The 26,846-nt window shown below is 47.5% G+C and overlaps 1 protein-coding gene across 1 annotated transcript in view; it reads right to left on the bottom strand.

Moving 5' to 3' along the window:
• The window catches only part of snx3 (sorting nexin 3), a 36,397-nt gene extending 16,381 nt beyond the window's left edge, over positions 1-20,016 (bottom strand). Inside the window, exon 1 of the mRNA XM_033021964.1 lies at positions 19,768-20,016. Within this exon, the coding sequence (XP_032877855.1) occupies positions 19,768-19,929 (162 nt within the window). The 5' untranslated portion in view covers positions 19,930-20,016. The remainder of the gene's footprint in view (positions 1-19,767) is intronic.
• Positions 20,017-26,846: the final 6,830 nt, after the last annotated feature.

A 26,846-nucleotide genomic window follows, 5' to 3' on the forward strand; every position in this document is an offset into this window, starting at 1 on the left:
GCTCAAAGGGTGGATAAGAATTCAGGAGAATTTGGCTTCATTGCTTAATTGAAATGTCAAGTCGCTCAGAGTTATTTCAACACTCTCAACGACTGAAAAGATAAGCGAGCATCATACAAAAACAATGCCAGGCAGTATTTCATTTTCATGCAAATTTGCAGGGAGACATTATGAACTAGAAAAGAGATCTCATGTCTGAAATCTACAGTACATAGTTAAACATTGACTACATTCACTTGGCCATGGTTTTCCTGCATCAACTACAGCCCACTTGGCAGCAGGAATCAAAACTGTAGACTCAAATCTACAGCACACATAGCAAGGTGGGCACTTGCAACATAATGGTGAAGGACTACACCACGGAACAAGAAAAACATGCCCTTCGGCCCCTCCCTCTGTGTCGAATCCATCGTTCCATACCTGTTCACGTTTCTATTACATTACAGCTGTGGATATTTCTACCACCTCCCCAGGCAGCGCGTTTCGGGAGCGTGTTCAGGCAAGACTTTACACTTTAGAGATACAGCATGGAAACAGGCCCCTCAGCCCACCGTGTCCGCACCAACCAGTGATCCCCGCACACTAACACTACCCTACACACATACACGAGGGGCAATTTACAATTTCACCAAAGCCAATTAACCTACAAAGCTGTTCATCTTTGGAGTTGGAGGCAACTGGAACACCTGCAGTCACAGGGAGAACGTACAAACACCTTATAGACAGTACCCGCAGTCCGATCGAATCCATGTCTCTGGTGCTACAAGGCAGCAGCTCTAACGCTGCGCCAACGTGCTGCCCCTAAAGGAGTATAGACGTATGAAAATGCATACTTCCAGATTCAGGGACAGTTCCTTCCCAGCTGTTATCAGGCAAGTGAATCATTCACTCAGCAACTAGAGTGGTCCTGACCTTATACCTACCTCATTGGGACCTTCGGACTCTCATTAATCAGACATCTACATCGCACAAAACATTTACACTTTGCCTGAGGAAGGGTTTTGGCCCGAAACGTTGCCCATTTCCTTCGCTCCATAGATGCTGCTGCACCCGCTGAGTTTCTCCAGCATTTTTGTGTACCTTGCACGAAACATTATTCCTTTATCCTGTATCTGTACAGTGTGGACAGCTTGATTGTAATCACGTATTGTCTTTCCGCTGACTGGTTGGCAAACAACAAAGCAGCTTCCCACTGTACCTTGGGACACGTGACAATAAATTAAACTACCAGTTACACATTTGTAAACGTTACTGCCATGTGCTTTGTGCTATGCCCTCTAGAATTTTACATCACTATCCTGGAAAATAGACTGATACAAGCCTCTCAACTTTATTTCTAGCAGGTGGACCCACAGCTTCCGTCTCTCAGGAAAGGAAAAAAAGAAAATTCTACGTTTGTCCAACCTGTGCAAATACGCCCCTTCCAGGCAACATCCAGGCGAATTTCTTCTGCACTTTCACCAAAACCTCTATAATGTCGGTTCCTGGACAAGAATAGAGGTCATCCTCCACTTGTTACAGACAAAAGTTGAACAAGTTAGGTCTTTATTCTTTGGAGCGCGGAAGGTTAAGGGGGGACTTGATAAAGGTCTTTAAAATGATGAGAGGGATAGACAGAGTTGACGTGGACAAGCTTTTCCCATTGAGAGTAGGGAAGATTCAAACAAGAGGACATGACTTGAGAATTAAGGGACAGAAGTTTAGGGGTAACATGAGGGGGAACTTCTTTACTCAGAGAGTGGTAGCTGTGTGGAATGAGTTTCCAGTGGAAGTGGTGGAGGCAGGTTCGATTTTATCATTTAAAAATAAATTGGATAGGTAGGTATATGGATGGGAAAGGAATGGAGGGTAATGGTCTGAGTGCAGGTAGATGGGACTAGTGGAAAATAAGTGTTCGGCATGGATTTGAAGGGCCGAGATGGCCTGTTTTCCGTGCTGTAATTGTTATATGGTTATATGTGTGGTCTCGTAAAGCATTACTGGACTGCAGCACCATTGACTGATGTATCAGGTCACCGAAAAATACGCGCCGTGACGACGTATGACGCGGCGTGATGACGTGGGACTCCCGGTGTTTTTTCAAGTGTCACAACCACTTCTTTTGTCACCGCTGGATTTTGAAATGTTCAAAATCTTTTGGCGACGCTGATATGACGCCGGCAAAAACGCCAAGTGGGACAGGCCCTTAAGAATTATAAACGTTTCGAAAAGAATCCTTATCATCCTTCTAAATTCCAGCAAATATAAGCCCAGTCGACCCAGTCTTTCATCATATGTCAGTCCCGCCATCCCGGGAATTAACCTGTTGAACCTACGCTGTACTCCCTCAACAGCAACCATGTTCTTCCTCAAATTAGGAGACCAATATTGCACACAATACTCCAGATGTGGTCTCACCAGGGCCCTGCACAACTGCAGTAGGGCCTCCTTGCTCCTAAACTCAAATCCTCTTGCAATGAAGGCCAACATACTTTCTTCACTGCCTGCTGCAACCTGCATGCTTACTTTCAGTGACTGCTGTACAAGCACACCCAGGCCTCGTTGCACCTCCCCTTCTCCTAATCTGACACCATTCAGGTAATAATCCTGTTCTTGCCACCAAAGTGGATAACCTCACATTTATCCACATTATACTGCATCTGCCCACTCGCCCAACCTATCCAAGTCCCCCTGCAGCCTCATTGCATCCACCTCGCAGCTCACACTGCCACCCAGCTTGGTGACATTCGCAAACTTAGAGATGTTCAACTAAAAAGTGGACGGAGAAGGGATCAAGAAAGCTCATCAGCGCCTCTACTTCCTGAGAAGATTACGGAGAGTCGGTTTGTCAAGGAGGACTCTCTCTAACTTCTACAGGTGCACAGTAGAGAGCATGCTGACCGGTTGCATCGTGGCTTGGTTCGCCAACTTGAGCGCCCTGGAGAGGAAAAGACTACAAAAAGTAGTAAACACTGCCCAGTCCATCATCGGCTCTGACCTTCCTTCCATCGAGGGGATTTATCGCAGTCGCTGCCTCAAAAAGGCTGGCAGTATCATCAAAGACCCACACCATCCTGGCCACACACTCATCTCCCTGCTACCTTCAGGTAGAAGGTACATGAGCCTGAAGACTGCAACATCCAGGTTCAGGAATAGCTACTTCCCCACAGCCATCAGGCTATTAAACCTGGCTCGGACAAAACTCTGATTATTAATAACCCATTATCTGTTATTTGCACTTTATCAGTTTATTTATTCATGTGTGTATATATTTTTATAATGGTATATGGACACACTGATCTGTTTTATAGTAAATGCCTACTATGTTCTGTGTGCTGAAGCAAAGCAAGAATTTCATTGTCCTATACAGGGACACATGACAATAAACTCACTTGACGACTTGACTTGAGAGGGCCTGCTGTAGGGAGGATGATGAAAATCCAGCAATGAATAGAAACTCTAGAAGTAAATGACACTAACGGGTGATATGGCACCACAGTTGGTGCTGCTGCCGCAGTTACTAACATCCAGACTCAGTCCACAGCTTGGGAGTTTTGCAGAGCTAGCATATTTTTTACATTCCCGTTTCCCCCAGCTGGTCTTATTTCCTTCCACGTGATGAAGGCATGCAGACCAGCGGGTTGAGAAGCTATTGTAAACTGCAGCTGGTGCAGATTGACGGGAGGAAAATCCAAGGAAGGGAGCAAGTGTAGAGGGACTGGGGGAAGGGGGGGGCACAGGAATGCTTGATCAGCATGGGCTTAGCAGGCCAAGGAGTCATTTTTGTCTGACTGCAGGCAAGCACACAAGTTTTCAGTCAACAGAACTATCCTATCACTAACTAGAGCGCGGGCGGCCCTGACCTACCATCCACCTCATCGGAGACCCTCAGACCATCTTAAATTGGACTTTAGACAGACACAAAAAGCTGCAGTAACTCAGCAGGTCAGACAGCATCTGGAGAAAAGTCGGGTCAAGATCCTTCTTCAGACTTTACCCTGCACTAAACATTATTCTTTAGGTTCATAGGGGCAGAAAGATGGAAGAGAATGAAGGTAAACAAAATTTCTGGAGAAACTCAGCGGGTTCGGCAGCATCTATGGAGCGAAGGAAATAGGCAACGTTTCGGGCCAAAACCCTTCTTCAGAGGAAGAGAAGGGGCTGCACAGAATGTGGCTGCTAATAGGTGATCACAGGCCAGGGAGGAAGCATTTAATCGGTATAGGTTGCCAATCCAAAGACCGAAAATGTGGAGCTTGGTGCCAAAACGGCAACAAACAGACTTTTATGAGCACCAGCGGGATGGGTAAAAAACAAAACACATGGCAGAACAGACACAAAATGCTGGAGTGACTCAGCGAGTCAGACAGCATCGGTGGAGAAAAGGAATAGGTGGCATTTTCGGGTCAGGACCTTTGACAGAAACATGGGAAAGCTGTCTGCAGTTGGGAGTCAATGAGGCTGTAAAAAGATCAGAGTAAGCGTGTGACCATCTGGGAGTCAATGCTCTGACATCCAGTCGTGGGACCATAGTCCAGATGGCAATCAGCACTGTTTTCAGCCTTTGAGTATGACTTTGTCAGCAGGTCTGATGACGGGGGGAGGGCGACTCATTAAGCCAGAGTGTCACAAGCTCCAGAGAAACCAGGAGGAACTGTGGTGAAATGTCAATGTTACTCAAGTGGACACGAGTCACGACAAGGTCTGGTCTTCAAGGACAAGACTCTTCTTCAAGGAGTCCACAGACAGCTGCGGGGGGGGGGGGACGGGGCAAGTGAATGGATACTTTTACGGCAGAGATAGATAGATTCTTGATCAGCACGAGTGTCAGGGGTTGTGGGGAGATGGCAGGAGATTAGGATTAAGAGGGAGAGATAGATCAGCCATGATTGAAGGGCAGAGTAGGCTTGAAGGGCCGAATGGCTTAATACTACTCCTATTACTTGTGAAGACTACGTGGGGTCAGGGACGGCGGAAGGAGAAGGGGAGGGGCTCCAGAGGACCAAGGCTGAAGAGTAAAAGAAAAATCTACAGTATTAGAACTGAAACTTGCAATCGTGGCAAACAAAATGTTTCTAAAGTGAAATTACAGGACAAATTGGGCAACGTTAAGAGTCCCAGTGGGAATCCCTACTCTTGTTTACATCATTCCCAACTTGCCATGAGCATTCTCTTCATTCTATCTCCTCTCCCCCCGCCCCATTGTTTAATGTCATCACAAATTCCCGGGATGGCGGGACTGTCATATGCTGAGAGAATGGAGCAGCTGGGCTTGTACACTCTGGAGTGCAGAAGGATGAGAGGATATCTTATTGAAACATAAGATTGTTAAGGGTTTGGACACGCTAGAGGCAGGAAACATGTTCCCGATGTTGGGGGAGTCCAGAACCAGGGGCCACAGTTTAAGAATAAGGAGTAAGCCATTTAGAACGGAGATGCGGAAACACTTTTTCTCACAGAGAGTTGTGAGTCTGTGGAATTCTCTGCCTCAGAGGGCGGTGGAGGCCGGTTCTCTGGATGCTTTCAAGAGAGAGCTGGATAGGGCTCTTAAAGATCGTGGAGTCAGGGGATATGGGGAAAAGGCAGGAACGGGGTACTGATTGGGGATGATCAGCCATGATCACATTGAATGGCGGTGCTGGCTCGAAGGACCGAATGGCCTACTCCTGCACCTATTGTCTATAGTTTAAAATAGTCTCTGCATATTGTCTGACTTGCCGTTTCCAGCAACTGCAGCTTCTTTCAGAAAAAGGTTAGATCATTTGTCAGTGCTATGTTTAAGTCACCATGCCCGAGTGAGATCCATCCCAAGTTGCTGAGAGGTAGAAGCAGAAATTGCCGTAGAGCTTGTTTTAATTTTATCTCAGTTTTCCACAGCAAAGAGAAGTACCAGAAGATGTAAATAAAATACCTCAGATCATTTACATAAGAAAGAACTGCAGATGCTGGTTTAAATCGAAGGTAGACAAAAAGCTGGAGCAACTCACCGGGACAGGCTTCATCTGCGGAGAGAAGTAATGGGTGACGTTTCGGGTCGAGACCCTTCTTCAGACTGATGTCAGGGGAGTCTACCTTCAGATCATTTAAGGATAGTTGGAGGTGCAGGTAGCATGAAGGAAGCAGGGACTCTGCAGAAGGACTTGGACAGGGTGAGAGAGTGCACAAAGAAGTGGCAGATGGAATACAGCATTGCAAAGTGTGGAGTCAGTCGTTTTGCTGGTAGGAATAAAGGTATAGACTATTTTCTAAATGGGGAGAGAATTCTGAAATCAGAGGAGCAAAGGAACTTGGGAATGCTAGTGCAGAATTCCCAAAAGGTTAATTTGCAAGTCAAATAGGTGGTAGGGAGACAGGAGAATGGGATTGAGAGGGAAATGTAGATCAGCCATGATTGAATGTCAGAGAAGACTTGATGGGCCGAATGGCCTAATTCTGCTCCTATAACTTATGAAACTAAGCCAATCCCATCTCTGTCCTAAACCCCATCTCCTAACCTGGCTGACCTGCCATTATCACCTGCCCATCTGATTCCACCCGTGTAGAAGCCTCCAACACATTTCACTACATATGCTAGCAATGTTACAAAATTTTGAGATTTTAAAAATCAAGTCTGTAATTTATCCCATCAGATAAAGCATAAAAATAAGTTTAATTTGACACCTAATTCACTTTCATATCTCAAGTATTTAAAATGTTATGGCCATTTTCATACTCGGAAATGAGCATCTTGTTCCCTATTGATTTTCTATGGACATAACAAAAAAGTTGTGATCGTGAACAGTCAAAAGCCCATAACTTTCTTAAAAATTAAGAGAACTGAATGAAATTTTCAGTTATCATAGATTGAAGCATTCTGAAACAAATATAAAATAATCTTACTTGGATGACCTGAAATTAAAGCATATAATTAGTTAGTTACCTAATTGTAGCTAATTTCAGACTTCAATTACTAGATCTAAACATCTATCCATTTCTTAATAAATTATTAACATTTTTAAATAGCCTAAATGTCCAAATAATATTCACAAATAATTCACAATAAAACATGATTTTTAAATCTCATTTACATTAATTTATAGACCAAATGGAAGGAATTCAGTGTTCAATTGCTGTAAATAAATGCCCATTTAAATCAGCTTTCCAGTGGGTCCCTGTGGAACGCGCTGGTTTAGAACGTTCACATTGCGGTAGATTTGTGCCCTCAAATGCCCAGAAAAATACTGCGCGATATAATGGGCCCAAATTGAGCTACTCGCAATATTAAATTTTGTATAAAGGGATCTTTAGAAGCCCTTTTTAATGTAAAAATATACAACCTAACTTCTGCTATTTGCTTTATGAGACTCTGCGGTTGCTGGCGGTCGCGGGTTTAGAGATTGATTTTTAAACTACTATAACTATTATACGAGGCCTTTAAACCTAATAATAGCTTTTGCGACGGGGTCTTCCAGCGATTTTTCGTTAATAATTAACTAGGCTGAACATCTTCGATTTGAACAGCCTAGAGAAAATCGCGTTTTAAACCCGCCCCCTCTAAACGGCGCCAAAATCGCGCACACACGCAGCGGCAGATTTTCAAAGACGCTTCAGGTAGGCTTTGCAACATACCTACATATGCCAGCTAGATATTGAATTTTCCCTGCCCCAGACCTCACCAATCCCGATGGCGGGTCTCAACGCAAAGCATCAACTCACACCTTTTTGCTTCCACAGGTGCCGATTGACCCACTGACATATCCCAGCGTTGTTTTGGTACAATTCAGTGCAACCTCGTGTGCCAGTCTTTAGAACCAGTCTGGGACTCAAACTGATATAAACCAAGACTAAGATCTTAGTCATCTCCATTTCTAGAATGAGTTGTCAGAGGTAGCTATGGCAGCAGATACAATTATGACTTCAGAATATTTGGAAAGATATTGGTGTAGGAAGGAAGTGGAGATGCTGGTTTCAACCAAAGATAGACACAAAACGCTGGAGAACTCAGCAGGGCAGGCAGTATCTCTGGAGAGAAGGAATGGGTGGCGTTTCGGGTCGAGACAACTTCTTCAGATGGATATCGGCTAATTCCAGGAAAATCCACAACGTCAAATTGTCAGCATTGACAAGGTGGGTTGAAGGGCCCATTTCCTTACTGGTGGTTCTTTGCACCTTCCATTTGGGTGAAACTGGCTCCATTTGGCAGCATGTACGGGGCTCAAAATTAGCGGTTGCCCGGGTGCCACTGACCACTCAAAGCGCCGCCGGGCAACCTAAACACCGAGTCATTTTGCCCGGCTTGGCAACCAGATACTGGTTTGTACCGAAGAGAGACACAAAAAACTGGAGTAACTCCGCGGGTCAGGCAGCATCTCTGGAGAAAAGGAACGCAACATTTTGTGTTGGCGGTGACGGCTGTATTGCGTGGGAAAGATACTTGATGCGGGGTGACGAAGGGTCGGGGCGAATTATGGCGCCCGAACAGCGGCCCCATCTCCTCCTCCTCCCGCACCCCGCCCGCCCTGATAGCGGCCGCTGCTTGCAAATCTGCTAACGGCGCTTTCAAAACAAACCCTCCTGCACGCCGAGGCCGGGAGGAGGGAGGGAGGGGGAGGCCTCGGCGTGCAGGAGGGTTTGTTTTGAAAGCGGTTATCGCCGTTAGCGGGTTTGCAAGCAGCGTCCGCTATCAGGGAGGAGGAGGAGATGGAGCCGCTGTGCTGGACCCGTCATTCGCTCCGACACTTCTGAAGCAGCTGCATCATAGATCCTATAGCTATAGGATCTTTGAGCTGCACTGCTCGGCCCCGCACCTTGCTGTTGGTTAGCGGAGGGAGGCGGTGGCGAGGGGTTCCCAACGGCCAAGGCAGTGGGGCGATGTTGTCCGAGGAGCGCTGACCTTCCTTCCCACCTCGCCCCCCTTCTCTCTCTCCCTCTCTCTTGTACGCCCCTCCACCCCCCCCCCCCCCTTATCCCGGGACCCCTCCTCTACATCCTGCACTGATCCCCATTCCCGCTTCTATTCAGTCATCACTGACATCCCCTGTGCTCCCCCCCGTCAATCTATTCATCCTGCGCTGATCACCCTATCCACATCGCATTGATTCTCCTGCACCCCCCCCCCATCCATCCACCCTACACTGGTTCCCCAATTCACCCTGTACTTACCCCTTTCCCATCCATCCTGCACTTCTCCTCCATCCATCCTGTACTGATGCCCCATCCATCCTGTACTAATCCATTTACCCTGCACCTTCCCCTCATTCATCCTGTAGTGATTCTCCATTCATCCTGCACAGACCCTCCGATCCACACTGTACTGACCCCCCACCCCCCCCCCCTTCATCTTGCGCTGATCTCCCCCCCCCCCTCCCATCCATCCTGTACTGATCCTCCCATTCAAGAAGAATGGGGGGAACAGTCTGAAGAAGGGTCTCGACCCGAAACGTTGCCTATTTCCTTCGCTCCATAGATGCTGCCTCACCCACTAAGTTTCTCCAGCACTTTTGTCTACCCCATCCATCCCGTACTGAACCCCCCCCATTCAACATCACTGACATCCCCCGTGCTCTCCCCTCACAATTTAACCTACTCCAACCAACACGTACTAATTCACATGCCTCAATCCATCCATTCAGCACCGACTGCCTTCTATCCCCCCCTCCCATCTATCCACCCCGCACTGATTCACACACACCCCCTTCCCTGACCCTATTGTCCTGGAAATGTCTTCAGAGCGAACATTGACTATGTTTGATAACGGAATGCAATCAAATGTGTTTTAATTCCCAATGTTATTATTTGTTTTAATCCATAAAGATGGATTAATTATATTGTGAACACGTGAAACATTAAAACCGCAGTGTTCGATTGTCACTGCTACCGTTGACACGTTATTACAGAATTCATTTTAACGGCAAATCAATGCTCTTAATATGGAGTATCAGCACTGTAGTTATTTAATGAGCAACATTCACAACTATACGTACACATATATGTTACCATGGTCCAGGATTTATTGACACAGGTTGATCATACTCTGAATAATCCAACCACATTTTTGTTTGGAAGTGGAAAGAACTAATAGAAATTGCATTAATTGCAATGTGTAAAAAGAGTTGAGATACTGTCTTATAATTTTGCTACATGTCATTGTGGGATATATCATGTCTTGATTGGTGAATGTTTAGTTTGTGACTTTATTTGAAGCAGAAACAATATGTGAATGCTTCATTGAGTATAATTCCGACTGGTAACTACGCGCTTCGTCCGAGCACATTATCGCACCTAATCTGTCATTTGGCAATCTTAAAAAGCTGCCAAGATTGCCCGGCTGGCAACAGGCAAAAATAGTTAAGCGAGAGCCCTGATGTACCACAAGACTAAAGTCTGAAACTTTTTCTGGCCAACTTTATCACTGCTAGGATATACATGAAACCAATTAGTACAGAAACAATTAAGCAAAGAAAAACACACAGTTTGGTAACCAAACATTAATGAACCAGATAAGAAGCAAAGCAAGAATTTCATTGTCCTATCTGAGACACATGACAATAAACTCTCTTGAATCTTGAAGTCTTCTCCAGAAGAAAGACCTCACCACACTCCAGGGAACTTTGGCTGTCGCTCAAGACCATTCTAAAATTGACGGACAGCTAAAAATTAACTATCGTGGCAAATTTGCACTTAGGATGCCACAACAAAATTTTGATCTGATCACCATTGAATAAATAAGAATGCAAATCTTTAGAGTTAGCAAATAAAAGTTATCCTACTCAAAAATTTGGGAGGAATAATCTCAGGATAGAATAAAGTTCATGTCAGTAAAAGAATGAAGGCAAAGGTGCAATGAATCTTAATAGATAAAGATGTCTTGCAAAGATGATCACAGATCCAATGCTCCTACTATTATGGGAAGCATTTAAACACCCAATTAAAGTCTATTTTGATCAAATTAAAGTAAATGATCATTGAACCATATAAAAAACCCATTGTATGTGCAATTTTAAAATCCCGCTTCAAATGAATGCAAATTGATTCAATTACTATCATCCAAATTAGAACGTGCTCCAAGCCCATAATATTATAGCTGCTATTGAGTTTGCAAAATTCAACCCAGCTATGAAATAACTATTTGCCCCAAAGCTACAATAACCACCAAACCAAGGGTCAAATAGGAAAGTGTGTAGGAAGAAACTGCAGATGCTGATATAAACCGAAGATAGACACAAAAAGATGGAGTAACTCAGCGAGTCAGGCAGCATCTCTGGAGAAAAGGAATAGGTGACGTTTCAGGTTGAGACCCTTCTCCAGTCTGAAGAAAGTTCTTGACGCGAAACGTCACCCACTCCTTTCCCCCCCACCCCCTCCCCCAGAGATACTCTAGCTTTTTGTCTATCTTTTATCAAATAGGAAAGGTGATCAACATTTAATTGATCCAGCTGCAATAAATGAACAGCACTTGTAGTGCAGAATAAACTTGAGTGAATTCAAATGGCAGGTTTGATGCTCTCATCCTTTATCGGCACAAACCAAGCTTTTTAAATGCACAAATTCCTCAAAGATATAAACTGACCTCCAAACCTTATTTGCTTCCATTCTGGCCAGAACCAAAATTAGAAGTTTTCACCATTTCAGCTTCTCGAGGCAGAGGAAAATAATGCATTATGGATGGCATCGCACAATTCCTCCTAATGGTAGGATGGACACTTAAAGGAGAGCAAGGCAAATTTTCTCACAACAGAGACGGCCATTTGGCCAGCAACTCTATGCTGGCTCCAAGCAAACCTATTCTTCCGATTTAGACAATAGAGATAAAACGCTGAAACAGGCCATCGGCCCACCGAGCCTGTGCCGACCAGCGATCCCCTTACACTAACAAGGAACAACTTTATAACTTATCGAAGCCAATGAACCTACAAACCTGCACGTCTTGGGGAGTGTGGGAGGAAACCGGAGCACCCAAAGGAAATCCACGCAGTCACGGGTAGAACGTACCTACTGCATATAGACAGCACCATAGTCAGGATGGAACCCAGGTATCTGTGACCAGTTGTATTATACCACACACAGAGCTACTATGCACGATCGATAAACACACACGTCATGTAGTCACTTTTTTTTTTTTTTTTTAAACGTCTGTATACTGTACCGTCACAAAAAAAGTATATAACCATTCCTCTCACGCGACTCTTAACACACACTGATCCCCCTATCCGAGTATTTACAGTAGCAAGTTAACCCAAGGCCAGTAGGCCTGGACTATGCAGAACATCAGAGCACACAGGGAAAGCTCATTAAAAAAAACCAGGTCAAGCATGCAAAGTTCATTGGAGGTCAGGATCAAACCTAGTTCTGAGTTGTGTGCCATTGCACTACTGGCAATACTATCGTGCAACACCAGATTACTCTTCCAAGTAGCTCCAGTGAAAACCGAATCACCCTCATCCCCCACCTCTATCCTGTGTACTATAGCTCTCTATCACTGTAAACACCGTATTCTTGAACACAGAATATTCAACATTTCCTGGTAATAGGCTTTGGCAATAGTACATTAGTATGTTTAAAAGTCTGTTTTTAATGTTTCTTTGTGTGTTATGTGTGGGAGGTGGTGTGGGGGGGTAAGGGGGAAACCGTTTCGGCCGCCTCTACCATGGAGAGGCGATTTTTTCAGGTCGCCTCCCCCTGTGGCCTAACAGCAAGGATCGGCGCGGACTTTCCCGGAGACGCGCCCGGAGCTTCAGCGGCGGGCGCAGCGTGGACTCTCGGCGTGGAGCGGGTGAGACCTCGCTGGAGGGGAGCGCTCCGTTACGCTGGCCCGCGGCAGCCGGCAGCCTGAAGCAGCGGTCTGCAGAACTCCAGCTGGTGCGGCGTCTACAGCCCGGGATCCCTCGTGGAGGACCCGGGGGGGAAGAAGAAGCTTCCACCGCCGGCCCGCGGCCGTCTTCTACCGCGGGTGCGGCATGGACTTACCATCTCCCCTGGAGGGGAGCTTCGACTGCCGGCCCTGCAGACTGCGGTGCTTCCGGCTGAGGCACGGCAGGTACTTTAAAACTTTGACCGCCAGCCTGCGGCCTACACCAGCCTGAAGCCGCGGTCTCTGGTTGGGAAGAGCCGATCCTGGACTCACCTTGACTTTGTCCCTTACCATCTGGACGCCCGCAGCAACGGCTGTGGAGGGTGGAGGTCCCGACCACGGGGGAAAATGGAGGAGGACTGGCCAAGCTCTGTGCCTTCCACCACAGTGTTGAATGCTGTGGTGGATGTTTGTGTAAAATTTTTATTGTGGTTGCGTTCTTTATTACTGTACCGCTGCTGGCAACCCAAATTCCACCGACCTTGGTTGTGTGGCAATTAAATTATATCTAATTAAATTATATCTATCTATTACTCTTGTTACTGCCTAACAGCGCCAGAGACCCGGGTTCGATCCCCACTACAGGTGCAGACTGTACGGAGTTTGTACGTTAACCGCATGGTTTTTCCTCAGAGATCTTTGGTTTCCTCCCACGCTCCAAATACGTACAGGTGTGTAGGTGTGGCTGGATATAAACCTAAATTGACCCTAGTGCGTGTGTGGGATAATGTTCGCGTGACGGGACTGCTGGGTAGGTGCAGACTCGGTGGGCCGAAGGGCCCGTTTCCGTGCTGTATTTCTAAACTGAACAAACAAACTGAAAAGAACAACAAATTCTTGCCATAGAGGGGGTACAGAGAAGGTTCACCAGACTGATTCCTGGGATGTCAGGACTTTCATATGAAGAAAGACTGGATAGACTCGGTTTGTACTCGCTAGAATTTAGAAGATTGAGGGGGGATCTTATAGAAACGTACAAAATTCTTAAGGGGTTGGACAGGCTAGATGCAGGAAGATTGTTCCCGATGTTGGGGAAGTCCAGAACAAGGGGTCACAGTTTAAGGATAAGGGGGAAATCTTTTAGGACCGAGATGAGGAAAACATGTTTCCCCACAATTAGTGGTGAATCTCTGGAATTCTCTGCCACAGAAGGTAGTTGAGGCCAGTTCATTGGCTATATTTAAGAGGGAGTTAGATGTGGCCCTTGTGGCTAAAGGGATCAGGGGGTATGAAGAAAAGGCAGGTACAGGATACTGAGTTGGATGATCAGCCATGATCATATTGAATGGCGGTGCAGGCTCAAAGGGCCGAATGGCCTACTCCTGCACCTATTTTCTATGTTCTATGTTTCTAAACCCTTGTTACTTCTATTATTTTACAGTGTAACCCTACGGTAACTATTTGTAATTGCTTCAATTACATTCCCCTAAATAATGAACCCAAGTATCTGCAATTCCTTCTTAAACCCAAGCACGTAGTCTAGTGTGGTCTTAATGAAACCCATTGCTGGAATTTGTGAACTGGATCCCTTTCTGCCAACATCTATTGAGAGAGGCTATCGTACACGTCTTCCAAACAGAAAATTATTAACGCCAAGCTTGATATTGCAATGTGGTGATATCTGAAGAAGGGCCCCAACCCGATGCATCTGTCCATTCCCCTCCCTGGATGCTGCCTGCCCCTCTGTGTTCCTCCAGCACTGCGCTTTGCTCAAGATTCCAGCATCAGCAATCTCATGTTAATTTTTAGTTTAGTTTAGAGATACTGGGCGGAAACAGGCCCTTCGGCCCACCGAGTCCGCACCGACCAGCGATCCCCACACATTAACACGATCCTATACACACTGTGGAAATTTATAATTATATCAAGCCAATAGACAATATCAAACCTTAGACGTCTTTGGAGTGTGGGAGGAAACAGACGATCCCGGAGAAAACCCACGCAGGTCACGGGGAGGATGTACAAACTTCGTGCAGACAGCACCCATAGTCAGGATCGAACCCGGGTCTCTGACGCTGTAAGGCAGCAACTCTACCGCTGTGCCACCTTGCCGCCAAAGTGTCCCAAACAGAAAATTATCAACAGCAAGCTTTATATTAATGTATTGATGGCTGAAGAAAGGCACCAACTCAAAACATCTGTCCACAGATGCTGCTTGGCCCTCCGAATTCCACCAGCACTTTGTTTTGCTCAAGATTCCAGCATCAGCAATCTCTTGTTGACATGTATTGATCAGGATGGAGACACTTGTAATAGTCCATTGCAACGGTTGTGCAGACTACTCTGTGAATAACTTAGCACACTGGAACAAATGGCCTTGGAATGCAAACTCAGTTAAAGAGATACCTGATCAATAATGGAAACACTCAGGTCAAGAACAGAATAACATTTCAGCAAGAAGCTGTACCAAAAAAAAATAATAATTCGGTTTCATAAGCAAAATACTGCAGATGTAGAGAATCTAAAGCAAGCTGTTGCAAAAACTCTGCACTATTGTAAAGTCACCAATTTGAAACAAGTTCTGACACAGTCTCAAACAATGCATTGAGATATCTGCCTCAACAGATGTTGCCTACTTTAGCAGTTTGTTTTAAAGACAACATATTTAACCCTCTCCCTTCAACTGCTGCCTAACAGCGCCAGTGACCCAGGTTCAATCCTGACTATGGGTGCTGTCTGTACGGAGTTTGTACGTTGCCCAGTGACCTGCACAAGTTTTCACTGGGAGCTCCGGTTATCCCCCACATTCCAAAGACATGCAGGTTTGTAGGTTAATTGGCTTGGTGTAAGTAAGTTTGTGTGTGAGTGTGAGAGCGCAAGTGAACGCACGAGAGCGAGCACGCGCGAGGGGTGTGCCTGTGTGTTGGAGATAATGTGCAATGATCGCTGGTTGGTGCATACTCGGTGGGCTGTTATCAAGCTGTATCAGCCATGATCACATTGAATTGTGGTGCTGGCTCGAAGGGCCGAATGGCCAACTCCTGCATCTATTGTCTATCTCTAACTAAACTAAATGACTGCCAACATTTTACTTCAAGTTCCTTAACTTTGTTTCAGCAGTAGTTTGGAGGGAACAACTGAAGTACTTTGAGGGCCATGGGATATGATCTAAAATACAGCCTTTGCTATCCTATCCAACTATAACAACATTTACAGTCAGTCAAACAGTTTGGAAAAAGCTAATTCAGCCCAACTTGCTCACACCGGCCTATTTACATTCGTCCCACCTGCCTGCGTTTCGTCCATATCCCTCTAAACATATCCTATCCATGTACCTGTCCAGGTATCTTGGGGATATCATTGTAGTACCTGCCTCAACTACCCCCCCCCCCCTGCAGCTCTTTCTATACACCCACCGCCCTCCATGTGAAAAAGTTGTCCCTCAGATTCCTGTTAAATCTTTCCTCTCTCATCTTAAACCAGTGCCTTTAAAAGACATGTGGACAGGTACATGGATAAGAATGGTTCAGTGAGATAGGGGGCAAATGTGGGCTGGTAGGACGAGTGCAGATGGGGCATCTTGGTCAACATGGGCCGAGGAGCCTGGATCCATGGTGTATGACTACAAAAAAAAAAAAGCAGAACCTCATTTAACAAAATGTCACTGAATCATTCAGGAATGGATTGATGATTGTTTGACTATCAAGGTGACCCTTAACTAACAAGCCATTATGGTTGTGCTCAAGCAGCATAGAGAACTGCTTCCCTTGAGCCTGAGTTTACCTTGTTTAAGCAGCTCAGGTCTCACCCAAAAGATGCATCGCCAACAATGACATATTTTATTACTTGCAAAGGTAGAGCTACCGGCTTATCAACACACAAATCTCAACGTTACAAAAGTTTATGCCAGTTTATCAAAGAATGTCAACTGTGCATAAGTGAACAAGTTAGGTCTTTATTCTTTGGAGCGCAGAAGGTTAAGGGGGGGACTTGATAGAGGTCTTTAAAATTATGAGAGGGATAGACAGAGTTGACATGGACAAGCTTTTTCCATTGAGAGTAGGGAAGATTCAAACAAGAGGACATGATTTGAGAATTAATGGACAAAGGTTTGGGGGTAACATGAGAGGGAACTTCTTTACTCAGAGAGTGGTATCTGTGTGGAATGAGCTTTCAGTGGAAGTGGTGGAGGCAGGTTCGATTTTATCATGTAAAAATAAATTGGATAGGTATATGGACGGGAAAGGAATGGAAGGTTATGGTCTTAGTGCAGGTAGATGGGACAAGGTGAGAATAAGTGTTCGGCACAGACTAGAAGGGCCGAGATGGCCTGTTTCCGTGCTGTAATTGTTATATAGATATATTCTTTCCCCCATTAGCACAGGATGATGAGGGCTGATCTTGTGGAGCTGTATAAAATCATGAGAGGTATAGATTGGGTAGGTGCACAGAGTCTCTTACCCAGAGATGGGGAAATTGAGGTCCAGAGGACATAGGTTTAAGGTGAGGTACCAGCCCCTCCCTATCCTTACTCCCCACCCCTGGCTGACCTGTTGAGGACTCCCTCTCTCCCTGGCCCTGGGGCTTGACTAGGATTCTTCCTTCTTTCCGTAACTTCCAGTTCCTCTCTCCCGACTCTCAGTGTGAAGAAGGGCCTCGACACAAACTGTCACCTATTCCTTTTGTCCAGAGTTGCTGCCTGACCAGCTGAGTTACTCCAGCATTTTGTGTCTACTTTCAGGATGTGGATTTTTGGTGGAAACCAGCGTCTGCACTTCCTTCCTACACAGCTTTATAGATTAATTGCCTTTGGTTAAAGAAAAATGTAAATAGTCCCTAGTGTGTAGATAGTGCACGGGGTGATCGCTAGTCAGCATGGACTTGGTGGGTCTGTTTCCTCACTACAAGTCCAACCTTATCTACTTTACAGAGAATAATCTAGAACCTGCTACGCAAAGATAATTTACATTGCTTCAGTCTGCAGTTAACAAATCTAGAGGATGCACCAGAGCAATACAAAATATTGAAATGTCACATATCGGATTGTTAGAGGACACTCCCTAATATTGACAAATCTCGACATGCCAAATTCTGCTTCAGAGAAACACCACAGATACAGCATTCCAGTTCTTGGACAAACAGGGGATAGTTCTTAGTTCCCATATTCCACAAACTCCCACAATAAAAAAGAGTTTCTACACAAGCTGGGCAGCAAGTTTCACCTTCCAGTCGACACTGATTCAAAGATCACTTTGTTTAAAGATATAGCACTGTAACCTTGTATGGGTGCTAGACATTGCACTGGGGGAAAGTGCAGTCTCTGCAAACCACACACTCTCCCTGGGAACCAGGACGATCCCAGAAAAGGAGACGCACACACACACTCAAAAGCCAGGAGTCCCACAGAGATCAGCCATGATTGAATGGTGGAGTAGACTTGATGGGCCAAATGGCATAATTCTGCTCCCATCACATGATCTTATGAGAAGGCAAGGAGAGGGGAAGCATTGCAACCGGAGCTAAATGGCATTTATCACTCTCCCTTCCCACCCAAAAATTCTCTCACCACCCACCCCTCCCCATACGCTCCACCCTTACCTCCTCCCACGCTATCTATCCCTTTCACCCTACCCTTGTTTCCATCCCCCACCACCTTTACTCCCCCCACCCCACCCTCCAGACTGACCAGGACTCTTCCCCTTCACTCACTTCAACCTGGCCTAACTCTTCCCCTTACTCCCCATGTTCCTCACACCTCCCGTTACTATCCTCCCCCTCCCACCTTACTCCTCACCCCGCGTTACTTCCCTCCGCCACACTCCTCATCCCCCCCGTTATTCCCCTCCACTCCTCACCCCCTCGTTACTCCATTCCCCCCTCACTCCTCATTCCTCCCTCACTCCTCATCCCTCCCACCTTACTCCTCACCCCCGTTACTCCCCCCCCCCACACACCTCATCCCCCCCTCACTCCTCTCCCCTCATTCCTCAACCCCCAACTCTTCACACCCCCCACTCCTCACCCCACCTCACTTCCCTCCACTCGCCCCTCACTATACCCCCCCCCCCCCCCCCGCCGTTACTCCCCTCCCCTACTCTAGTTTCCCCGCCCCCAACCTGCCAGCCTGGCCAGGACTTTGCTCCCCTCCCTGACCTCCCTCCCTCCTTCCTTCCTCACCAGCCTGGACTGACACTCTCTCTTCCCCCCCCTTTGTAATTACCATTCCTCCCTCCCCCCCTCCCATTGCTACCCCCCCCCCCCCCCTTCCTCTCTCCCCTGGCCCCGGCCTTGACCAGGACTCTCCCCTGTCCTCCACACACTCCCCTCCACCACTCGCCCCCCGGCCCGCCCACCCCTCCCACTACGGCCTTGACCAGGTCTCTCCCATGTCCTCCACCTTACTCTCACTCCCCTCCACCACTCGCCCCCCGGCCTGCCCGCCCGCCTGCCTGTCCATCCCTCCCACCGCGGCCTTGCCCGGGTCTCTCCCCTGTCCTACTCTCACTCCCCTCCACCACTCGCCCCCCGGCCTGCCCGCCCGCCTGCCTGTCCCTCCCTCCCACCGCGGCCTTGCCCGGGTCTCTCCCCTGTCCTCCACCACTCGCCCCCCGGCCCGCCCGCCTGTCCATCCCTCCCACCGCGGCCTTGCCCGGGTCTCTCCCCTGTCCTACTCTCACTCCCCTCCACCACTTGCCCCCCGGCCTGCCCGCCTGTCCATCCCTCCCACCGCGGCCTTGCCCGGGTCTCTCCCCTGTCCTACTCTCACTCCCCTCCACCACTTGCCCCCCGGCCCGCCCGCCTGTCCATCCCTCCCACCGCGGCCTTGCCCGGGTCTCTCCCCTGTCCTCCACTCACTCCCCTCCACCACTCGCCCCCGGCCTGCCCGCCTGCCTGTCCATCCCTCCCACCGCGGCCTTGCCCGGGTCTCTCCCCTGTCCTCCACCACTCGCCCCCCGGCCCGCCCGCCTGTCCCTCCCTCCCACCGCGGCCTTGCCCGGGTCTCTCGCCGCCCGCTTTACCTTGATCCGGACCTCGTATGAGGTGTACCGCTGGCGGCCGACGCCCGTGGTCTGCGGGGTGCCCACGTCGATCTCCAGGAAGTTGCTGGGCGGCCCGTAGGCGTCGTTGAGGTTCTGGGGCTTGGTGAGCAGGCGCCTGGTGTCGGGCACAGCCTCGGCCATCTTCCCTCCTGCCTCCTCCTCCTTCTTCTCCTTTTTTCCCCTCCCCGCGCCTGGCGACCGTCCGCCTCTCAGCTGCGCCCCCAAATGACGGGCCGGGCCGCGCGCCGAGCACCCTGGGACATGTAGTCCACGTCATGGCGTCGCCTCATCCGTCCGTCCATTAGCCAAGTCATAGGTGGACTACACCTCCCAGAATGCAGCGCGGCCGCCTGTCTGCCTCTCAGCTGCGCCTCGAATGACGGCGGGGCCGCGCGCCAAGCACCCTGGGATATGTAGTCCTCCGATGGCGCTGTCGCTCCGCATGCCCATTCGCCCGCCAGTGAGAGGACTACACCTCCCAGTATGCAGCGCGGCCGCCTGTCTGCCTCTCAGCTGTGCCTCATGTGACGGCCGGGCAGCGCACCCTGGGACATGTAGTCCACACTATGGCGCCGCCGCCCGCACGCCCTTTGACCGGGTCCCAAGTAGACTACAACTCCCGGAATGCAATGCGGTCGCATTTGCACGCCCACCCACTCCCCTCTCCAGCCGCCCCTTTCAAACCACATCCCAGCTGCAAATAAACTTCCCTGGGCAAGGACGGGCAGACCTTTTAAATTATGTTGCACGCATTGAATTATGTTGCATGCAAAGAATTTATGTTGCATGCATGAATTATGTTGTATGCATGGAATTTACGCAGGATGCATTACGCAGAATTTAAGCCCTCCCTTCACCACCTCCAGTTTAAATTCCATTTGGAATATTTTGGAGGACCAAGAAACCAAGAACCAAGATGGAATTATGTTGCATGCATGAATTAAGTTTAATGCATGAAATTATGTTGCATGCATGCATGGAGTTTACGTCGTCCGCCCCCACCCCTCTCCAGCCGCCCCTTTCAAACCACATTCCCTGGGCAATTACGGACAGACCTTTTAAATTATGTTGCATGCATGGAATTTACGTCGAACACTTTCTTTTAAACTGGTTGCATTATCATTGCAAGATAAATGTTGCAATCAATGGACACTTCATATGACTTAGTCGCAGAATTAGGCCATTCAGCCCATTGAGCCTGCTCCATCATTCACATCATGTTAAAAAGTCATGGGAGCAGAATTAAGCCCTTCCACCCATTGAATCTACTGCTCCATTCCATCATGGCTGATCTATATTTTGCTCTCAACCCCATTCTCCTGCCTTCGTCCCATAACCGCTGACTGACACCTTTACTAATCGACAACCTGTCAATCTCCGCTTTAAAAATACCCATTCACTTGGCTTCAACTACTGTGTGTAGCAAAGAATTCCAGATTCACTACCCTCTGACTAAAGAGATTCCCTCTCATCTTCATTGTGAAGGAACACCTTTTATTCTGAGGCTCTGGCCTCTCTCTGGTCCTAGACTCTCCCACTAGTGGAAACACCCTCTCCTTGTCCACTCAACCAAGGCCTTTCATTCTGGGTGAACACAAAGGAAAATGGTTCAATGGCAATTTATTGGCACATGCCCAGCTACTGTGAAATTTCATTTTTTGCATAAAATCTTACTATACGTAAGCACAATCACACTTAATTACAAGAGTGTAATTTAATTTAAACAGGCCCTTCGGCCCACCGAGCCCACACTGACCAGCGATTTCCCCTGTATACTAGCGGTATCCTACACACAGTGTGGACGATTTACAATTTATAGAAGGCAATTAACCTTCAAATCTGTACGTTTTTGAAGTGTGAGAGAAAACCGGAGCACCTGAAGAAACCCCACGCAGTCACGAGGTGAAAGTACAAACTCCATACAGACGGCACCTATAGTCAGGATCGAACCCGGGTGTCTGGTGCTGTAAGGCAGCAACTCTACCACTGCCCCACTGTGCCGTGTGGGAATAGTAGGTGACACTGAGAGAGTACAGAAGTGTTGCCACATTTCCGCACCATCCTGTATGATTTAAGTCCACAGTCGTGAAAAACGTAGAGTCTTAACTTGGCCATAAAGGCCCGTTGTCATGGCGACGGAACTGGGTGGTAGTTGCAGGGGACGGCCTGGCCTGGTGATACTGACAGTGTCCACCACCGCAGCTCCGCTGCTCCGCGCCACTGCAGGCCGTGTCCGATCTGTCCGCTCACCCTCCCACAGCTTTCCGGAGATGCCGACCAGTGCGGAGGTCAATGATGGCACTGGTTGACGAGGACAGACACATGGAAGTGAGGACTCCGCTGCTGGGGGAAGCAACAGAGGAGGACATGGCATGGGGAACCGCTAAGAGGGAGTGAAGATCAAAGGGGGATTTGGCACAGGAATCTGTAACTTTGTAAGCGGCCTTTATGGGGGACTATTTGCAGACCTTGGCAAGGGATGCAAGCAAAGAATTTCACTGTGACTTGTCACATGTGGCAATAAAGGATTCTATTCTATACTATTCTATTCTATAGCGGGGACTGCTCCACTCGAGTCCCAGGCTGCTGCATGGCCTCCAGCGACCCTCTCCACTGAAACCTCAATCCATAGAAACATAGAAAGTAGGTGCAGGAGGAGGCCATTCGGCCCTTCGAGCCAGCACCGCCATTCATTGTGATCATGGCTGATCGTCCCCAATCAATAACCCGTGCCTGCCTTCTCCCCATATCCACTAGCCCCAAGAGCTCTATCTAACTCTCTCTTAAATCCATCCAGTGACTTGGCCTCCACTGCCCTCTGTGGCAGGGAATTCCATAAATTCACAACTCTCTGGGTGAAAACGATTTTTCTCACCTCAGTCTTGACCTCCCCTTTATTCTAAGACCGTGGCCCCTGGTTCTGGACTCGCCCAACAATGGGAACATTTTTCCTGCATCTAGCTTGTCCAGTCCTTTTATAATTGTATATGTTTCATCCTTCTAAACTCCAGTGAATACAAGCCTAGTCTTTTCAATCTTTCCTCATACGACAGTCCCGCCATCCCAGGGATCAATCTCATGAACATACGCTGCACTGCCTCAATCACAAGGATGTCCTTCCTCAAATTAGGAGACCAAAACTGTACACAATACTCCAGATGTGGTCTCACCAGAGCCCTATACAACTGCAGAAGAACCTCTTTACTCCGAACAACATTGACCCATATTCACTCTGTCTCTCGCCTCCCGAACACCTAGATGGTTCTCTCCCTGCCTTCACCGCTGCTGCCATCCAGAATCGTCTCATTTGATGGTTGCGACTGTTGCAAATCAATAGCTCAGCTCGAAGACATGACGGTCATACTTCATCAGTGCAATACTATTTTGTCAATGATCTATTATATAGTTAGGTTGGGATGTTTGCCGAAATTTGCACAATGTTCAATTCATGCACCCTACTCAGTATGTCAACAAATGGTCTCTTGAACATGTACAGGCAAAGTGTAGAGAGCATAAGGGAACACGGTGGCTCAATGGTATCAAAAACAGCAGGCAGTGAAGAAAGCGAATGGCATGTTGGCCTTTATAACAAGAGGAGTCGAGTATAGGAGCAAAGAGGTCCATCTGCAGTTGTACAGGGCCCTAGTGAGACCACGCCTGGAGTATTGTGTGCAGTTTTGGTCCCCTAATTTGAGGAAGGACATTGTTGCTATTGAGGAAGTGCAGTGTAGGTTTACAAGGTTAATTCCTGGGATGGCGGGACTGTCATATGCTGAGAGAATGGAGTGGCTGGGCTTGTACACTGTGGAGTTTAGAAGGATGAGAGGAGTTCTTATTGAAACATATAAGATTGTTAAGGGTTTGGACATGCTAGAGGCAGGAAACAAGTTCCCGATGTTGGGGGAGTCCAGAACCAGGGGCCACAGTTTAAGAATAAGGGGTAAGCCATTTAGAACGGAGACGAGGAAACACTTTTTCTCACAGAGAGTTGTGAGTCTGTGGAATTCTCTGCCTCAGAGGGCGGTGGAGGCCGGTTCTCTGGATACTTTCAACAGAGAGCTAGATAGGGCTCTTAAAGAGAGCGGAGTCAGGGGATATGGGGAGATGGCAGGAACGGGGTACTGATTGGGAATGATCAGCCATGATCACATTGAATTGTGCTCGAAGAGCCGAATGACCTACTCCTGCACCTATTGTCTATTGATGGGCCGAATGGCCTAATTCTACTCCTATCACTTATGACCTTATGAATGAATGATTGAATACTTTATTGTCACATGTGACAAGTCACAGTGAAATTCTTCACTTGCATACCCAAGGTATGCAAATAGTCGCCACATAAAGGACGCTGACAAAGTTACAAAGATTGCAAATAGTAGTGAACACTGCCCAGCCCATCACGGGTACTGTTCTCCCCACCACTGAAGGGGTATCTACAGTGGTCGCTGTCTCAAAAAGGCAGCCAGCATCATCAGAGACCCACACCATCCTGGCCAAGCTTCCATTTCACTCCTGCCATCAGGAAGAAGGTACAGGAGCCTGAAAACTAGTAACATCCAGCATCAGGAACAGCTTCTTTCCTACAGCCATCAGGCTATTAAACGCCACAACCTCCAAATAGGCTCCGAACTACATAGACATCGTTTTTTTCTTTGCACTATTATTTTTTGTTGTTTATTATGGTTGACTAACTTGAATGACTTTTTTGAGGAAATTATGATGGTGATAGGTGCGGGTAGGGCGGTGGATGTTGTCTACATGGATTTTAGTACGGCATTTGATAAATTCCCCCATGGCGGGCTGATCCAGAAGATTAAGTTGCATGGGATTAACAGTAACATGGTCGCAGGGATTCAGAATTGGCTTAAGGTTGGTTTAAGAGAGTTGTAGAGCAAGAACAACAGACAATAGACAATAGGTGCAGGAGTAGGCCATTCCACCCTTCGGGCCAGCACCGCCATTCAATGTGATCATGGCTGATCATCCACAATCAGTACCCCGTTCCTGCCTTCTCCCCATATCCACTGACTCCGCTATCTTTAAGAGCTCTATCTAAAGGGCCTGTCCCACTGTACGAGCTTATTCAAGAGTTATCCCGAGTTTCCGCTGATTCGAACTTGGAGAATTACGGTAATAGCTACTCGGGGCTCTCGTGGACATTTTTCAACATGTTGAAAAATCTTCACGAGTCTTCACGAGCTTAGTACCCGAGTACCTGCCGTTAGCGTTACGAGCCGCTAAGAGACGTCCCGAGCTCCGACGTACCCGCTACGTACCTTCTACGTGCTTATCACGAGTTTGATTTTTTTTTAAACTCGGGAGTGCTCTTGAATTACCTCATCCAGTGGGACAGGCCCTTAACTCTCTCTCGAAAGCATCCAGAGAATTGGCCTCCGCCACCCTCTGAGGCAGAGAATTCCACAGACTCACAACTCTCTGTGTGAAAAAGGTTTTCCTCATCTCCGTTCTAAATGGCTTACCCCTTATTCTCAAACTGTGGCCCCTGGTTCAGGACTCCCACAACAACGGGAACATGTTTCATGCCTCTAGCATGTCAAAACCCTTAATAATATTATATGTTTCAATAAGAGTCCCTCTCATCCTTCTAAATTCCAGAGTATACAAGCCTCGCGTACAATATTGGCAATCTGTGACCAGTGGAGTTCTGCAGGGATCTGTGCTGGGACTTCTGCTGTTTATGATGTGTACAAATGACTTGGATGTAAATGATGGGTTGGCTAGTCAGTCTGCAGAGTTTGCTGGGGTCTATGAGGACTGCGAGGAAGACTGTCAAAGTATACAGTGGATATAGATCGGCTCCAGAAATGGGTGGAGAAATATCAAATGGAGTTTAATCCAAGCAATGTAAGATGTTGACCAGTCAATATGCTCTCAGCTGTACATTTGTGGGATTTGAAGGAGTATAAAACAAATATGAAATTCTACATGAAGGATATATTGAAAGAATTAATATCATCATTAGTTACATAATCATAATAACTATTTTTTGAAAGGCAATATGCTAGATTCTCTGCTACAGAAGGTAGTTGAGGCCAGTTCATTGGCTATATTTAAGAGGGAGTTAGATGTGGCCTTTGTGGCTAAAGGGATCAGGGGGGATGGAGAGAAGGCAGGTACAGGATATTAAGTTGTATGATCAGCCATGATCATATTGAATGGCAGTGCAGGTTCGAAGGGCCGAATGGCCTACTCCTGCACCTATTTTTATGTTTCTAGATTCAGGGACAGTTTCATCCCACCTGTTATCAGGCTGAACCATCCTACAGCAACTGGAGACCAGTCCTGACCTGCTATCTACCTCATAGGTGACCTTCAGACTATCTTTAAACAGATTTTACTGAACGTTATCTTGCACTAAGCGTTATTCATGTTACTGCCATTATCATGTATCTGTACACTGTGGAAGGCTTGAATATAATCATGTACTGTCTTTCTGCTGACTGGAGAGCATGCAACAAAAGCATGCAACAACAGCAGAGAGCATACTGCCTGGTTGCATCATGGCCTGGTTTGGCAATATGAATGCCCAGGAACAAAGGTGGATACAAGAAGTGGTGAACACTGCCCGGTCCATCTCGGGGACTGACCTCCCCACCATTGAAGGGATCGACAGGAGTTGCTGCCTCAAAAAGGCAGCCATCATCATCAGAGACCAAAGGGCGGCATGGTGGCGCAGCAGTAGAGTTGCTGCCCTACAGCGAATGCAGCACCGGCGACCCGGGTTCGATCCCGACTACGGGTGCTGTCTGTACGGAGTTTGTACCTTCTCCCTGTGACCTGCGTGGGTTTTCTCTGAGATCTTCGGTTTCCTCTCACACTCCAAAGATGTACAGGTTTGTAGGTTAATTGGCTTGGTAAATGTATAAATTGTCCCTAGTGGGTGTAGGATAGTGTTAATGTGCGGGGATCGCTGGTCGGCGCGGCCCCAGTGGGCTGAAGGGCCTGTTTCTGCGCTGTATCTTTAAACTAAATAAGACCCACACCACCCTCACGACACACAATCATTTCACTCCTGCTATTGAGGAGAAGGCCTGAAA

The sequence above is a fragment of the Amblyraja radiata genome, chromosome 5, assembly GCF_010909765.2.
Source record: "Amblyraja radiata isolate CabotCenter1 chromosome 5, sAmbRad1.1.pri, whole genome shotgun sequence".
Taxonomy (NCBI): domain Eukaryota; kingdom Metazoa; phylum Chordata; class Chondrichthyes; order Rajiformes; family Rajidae; genus Amblyraja; species Amblyraja radiata.